General features: G+C 40.9%; 1 protein-coding gene across 3 annotated transcripts in view; it reads left to right on the top strand.

The window, feature by feature from the left end:
• Window positions 1–4456, top strand: part of LOC123519542 — a 25093-nt gene extending 20637 nt beyond the window's left edge. For all 3 annotated transcript variants that reach the window (XM_045280944.1, XM_045280941.1, XM_045280942.1), the window contains 2 exons: window positions 1–218; window positions 3130–4456. The exon at window positions 1–218 is cut by the window's left edge and continues 136 nt beyond it. In XM_045280944.1, coding sequence (XP_045136879.1) covers window positions 1–218; window positions 3130–3262 — 351 coding nt within the window. In that variant the 3' untranslated portion in view covers window positions 3263–4456. The remainder of the gene's footprint in view (window positions 219–3129) is intronic.
• Window positions 4457–5000: the final 544 nt, after the last annotated feature.

Genomic DNA, 5000 nt, shown 5'->3' with positions numbered 1-5000 from the left:
AGCCCACAAGCGGCGCCCACCACTCGTGCCTACTGCCTGCTCATCAGCTTTCTAATAGGCACACTTATGCTCACCGCTGGCTCAGTTTTCTATCACGTGATCCTAAGCAAGCCAATGAGCGGAGCACACCCCATGCACACGCCGCCGCTCGCCCTCGCCCTCTCGCTTATTGTTGGCGGGGTGGTCATGTTACTCACCTGCCTCCTCATCGCCTGGAAGTAAGTGTGTTTCTGTTCGTGTGTGTGTGTGTGTGTGTGTGTGTGTGTTCGTGGTAGCTACTTCACTCTATACTACTTTTCAAAGGCCACAGGACGTTTAGCCGGGTTCTCCAGATTGTTTCTCGTGTCCATAATGTAGAAATTGTATTATTCTCCCACCAGAACCATAAAAACACACTTTAAAGCCCGAATAATTTCAGCTGAAGCATTTTGAAAGTAGGTTAGGAGCGGGCAAGAATCAGAATACGGTCGCCTGTATGTGTGCGGTGTTCACAAACGATTTGCTCTCTCACCATGACTGTTTTTTTATAGGCCACAGGAATAATTAGCCGGGCTCTCAAGACTTTCTCCTATTGATAATGTAGTCACGGTCATAACAAGTCCTGCTTTGTCGTCGTGATCAATCTTAACTTTTTCATTACCGTGACACCCTTTCTTATTTATTTTGCTTACTATTTAGGGATTTTACACACCTTCAGAAACTTACGTGGGGATTAAAATAGTGAAGACTCTGGCCAGTAATCTTCTGACCTCCATAGACTCTTCCCTAATGTAAATAAAATGGTCTAATCACACCCAAAACTCGTGGTAAAAAAGGGTACCAGTACTGAAAGAGTTAACCAGCGCAGACATGGTTTGCACAACGGAGCTTCGTGAATCAGTGGGCAGAGTGGCTGAGAGTGCAGTCCTGGAGAAAGGAGAGAGTGGACGTGAACTAGTTACGATTCACCATGGCGAGGAGCAGGACACAGTTTATGGCCAACAGTGGAAATACGCGTCTTGTTCTGTCAGTGTACGAGTGAAAACGCCCTTAAAAACTTACTGTGTCACTTCAACCAGGGCCTTTGGAGTGTGGTGGAGGTGAGGTGCGTCAGTGAAGTGCGTCTGAAGTGTCCCAAATTACTGTTCTTTGTGTCTGTTTGTTGTATAGCACTGTTTGTTTATTTATTTATTTATTTTTTTTTTGTAAAGTTTGAGTATTTACTTTGTGTTGTGTTCTTTATAGAGCATTTCCTGATGTTTGTGTTGTATAGACTATTGATATTTATTTTAGTGTAGTTTTCCCTTTCATTATGTATTCATTGTGTGGATTTATTTTTTAGTCTATCAGCAGCACTTAGAATAACAGATTACGATAACTAATACTAATAATCCAAATGCCATTGATAAAAATTACTACCTCGCACAATGATAGCGACTGATAAATGATAAAAAAAAAAACATGAAAAAAATAATAAGTGAGTAATTACAATAAACAAAGCAAGTGTGTTGAAGCTAATGAGGATAATTAACAGGTGTAATGGTATTAGTGAAGGTCATTAAGAAAGGTAAGATTAAAGGCGCTAATTAAGATGATTAGTACAGATATATTGATGTTACTAATGAAGATGATAAACTGTGGCATATTAATGGAGGTGGTTAGCGTAGGTGTGTTGATAGTGATGAATGATAGAGGTGAGGCTGTGTTATTGCTAAAGGTCAGAATTACAGATGTGTTAGTAGTTATGAAGGTGATTAATACAGATAACATAAGTAACCTCACAAATAACCACCGGTACACTAATACTAACACAACTCCTTAACCCCTTCAGTACTATGACGTGTTTCTTATATTTATTCTGGTTAGTATTTGTTGATTTCACACAGCTTCAGAAACTTATGTGGGGATTGAAATAGTGAAGTCTGTAGCCAATATCCTTTAGACCCTTCCTAATGTCAATAAAATAGTCTAATGGTACACAAAACGAGTGATAAAGATTCGTCCCAGTACTGAAGGGGTTAACACAGGTGCGCGGACACTAGTGAAGGTAATTAGGAGGTGTAATACCATAATATAATCTAAAGAAGCTCACCCAAATTAAACCAAACTAAAATAAAAAAAAAATAAGATTCCAAAATTATGCAATTAACACATTTCCTCACATCATTTCACCTAACCTGACCTAATCTAAAGAAGATAAACCCAAGAAAACCGAAAGAAACAAAATCAAACTACGTAATTAACACATGTACGTAATTACCTCATCTCACCTCACCTCACCTCACCTGACGTCGCCTAACTTCACCTCACCTCACCGCAACCTTTGGCTAAGAAAATTTTTTCAAAAAGTAAAGGTAAAGATGAAATTCATTAAAGTCCCCACACAGTGTAGTACCGTAGTTGTGTACCTGTGCCTAACCTAATTTAACTTGATGTAACTTAACCCAACCTAACTTAACCCAACCGAATCTAACTCAATTTAACCTAACTTAACCCAGCCTAACCTAACCCAACTTAACCCAACGTAACCAAACCCAACTTAATCCAACGTAACCAAATCCAACTTAACTCAACGTAACCAAACCCAACTTAACCCAACGTAACCAAATCCAACTTAACCCAACGTAACCAAACCCAACTTAACCCAACGTAACCAAATCCAACTTAACCCAACGTAACCAAACCCAACTTAACCCAACGTAACCAAACCCAACTTAACCCAACGTAACCAAATCCAACTTAACCCAACGTAACCAAATCCAACTTAACCCAACGTAACCAAATCCAACTTAACCCAACGTAACCAAATCCAACTTAACCCAACGTAACCAAATCCAACTTAACCCAACGTAACCAAACCCAACTTAACCCAACGTAACCAAACCCAACTTAACCCAACGTAACCAAACCCAACTTAACCCAACGTAACCAAACCAACTTAACCCAACATAACCAAACCAACTTAACCCAACGTAACCAAACCCAACTTAACCCAACGTAACCAAACCAACTTAACCCAACATAACCAAACCAACTTAACCCAACGTAACCAAACCCAACTTAACCCAACGTAACCAAACCCAACTTAACCCAACGTAACCTAACCTAACTTAACCTACCCTCACCTAATCTAAGGCCACCAATCCCCAGGTATGGCTTTGACGACGGAGACGATGCGATAGAGGACGACCTTTACGTGTTAGCAGCTGAGGATGTGTTGGCACAGAGACACGCAGCGGCGAGAGCGAGGACAGCTGATCCTTCTCCTGCACCTCCTGTATGAAGCCAAGCCCTGTCACCCTTACCAAGCCCCCTACAAGCTCCCTACAAGTTCCCTACAAGCCATTCTACTGTCTAATCGCTAAGTCTACATCTGCTACTCGCCTCTACCCAGTCATCAGTAGATGTGGTAGTAGTAGTAGTAGTAGTAGTGGTAGTGGTGAGTCTTCCATGCAGGTTTATTCACACGTGCTGTACATGCATACATAGTTACGAGGCATTTCCTGGCATAGCGTTTGGCATACTTTTTACACCACTGAGAATGAGAGAGAGAGAGAGAGAGAGAGAGAGAGAGAGAGAGAGAGAGAGAGAGAGAGAGAGAGAGAGAGAGAGAGATATGAAAGATGTTACCTCCTTCCCTTCTTCCCTCCCTCCCTCACTACACAGAAGCAAAGATAGAACTTCAAAAGAGGTGATTGAAGCGAGTCACTGAAGGAGAGAGAGAGAGGGAGAGGGAGAAGGGAGGGGAGACTAGGAAAGAAAGAGAAAACGGGAAAAGCCCTCTTACAAGTGTACCTTTGAAGTTCCCTAACAAATAAGCACCGCTATACACTACAACGGTACTAAACTGTGTGGTGGCTTTGATTAACCCCTTCAGTACTGGGACCCATTGAATTTTGGGTACGTTTGGACCATTTTATTGACATTAGAAAGGGTCTGTGGAGGTCAGAAGATTAATGGCCACAGTCTCCACTATTTCAATCCCCACACAAATTTCTGAAGCTGTACAAAATCACGAGACTCATTTTTATCTTGAGTTTTGGGTATGATTAGACCATTTTATTGACATTAGAAAGGGTCTGTGGAGGTCAGAAGATTCATGGCCACAGTCTTCACTATTTCAATCCCCACATAAGTTTCTGGAGCTGAATAAAATCCCCAAATAGTAAACAGAATGAATATGGAAACACGTCATGGTACTGAATGGGTTAACCTCAAATTTACCTGTTTCTTTAATTTTGTTTCTATTTAGTTCCTTTTTATTTCATTTTTTAGCCTAAGGTTGTGTTTGTGGGTGTAATATTAAGTTGACTGTTATTGTGTTGGGTTTTTGAGTTGCAATTGTAATGCTAGTAGTAATAATTGTAGTAGTAGTAGTAATTGATAGTAGTAGCAGTAATTGTAGTTGTAGTGGCAGGACTTGCGTAGCTTTAATTAGTAGTATTATAAGATGATAAAGTGGGAAAAGTGTCTCAATTACTCTGGTTTGCTTCGTTATCCTCATTTTTTATTATTATTGTTACTATTATTACTATTGTTATTACTTTTATCTTCTTTCCCACTTCTCTCCACGTGTGTGTGTGTGTGTGTGTGTGTGTGTGTGTGTGTGCGCGCGCGCGCGCATGCGCATGAGTGCGTGTGCGTGCGAGCGAGTTTTACCCCACTCCACTCCAAAATTCATTATTGACATTACTCTTCATTGCAAGTGCGAGTAAACACACACACACACACACACACACACACACACACACACACGGTAAATACAGATGAAAATATAAATTAGAGTAAATACGGCAGAGAGAGAGAGAGAGAGAGAGAGAGAGAATCTAATACAAATTTAATTTTCTCTACACATTCTCTCTCTCTCTCTCTCTCTCTCTCTCTCTCTCTCTCTCTCTCTCTCTCTCTCTCACACACACACACACACACATATATTTAGTCCTTGAATACAATCTCCTTTTTTTCATGTGTCCCTCCTCCTCCTCCTCCTCCTCCTCCTCCTCCTCCTCCTCCTCCTCCTC

The sequence above is a fragment of the Portunus trituberculatus genome, chromosome 45 (genome assembly GCF_017591435.1).
Source record: "Portunus trituberculatus isolate SZX2019 chromosome 45, ASM1759143v1, whole genome shotgun sequence".
NCBI classification, from domain to species: domain Eukaryota; kingdom Metazoa; phylum Arthropoda; class Malacostraca; order Decapoda; family Portunidae; genus Portunus; species Portunus trituberculatus.
The sequence above is the reverse complement of the archived record's forward strand: the minus strand, read 5'-3'. Positions and strand labels throughout refer to the sequence as shown.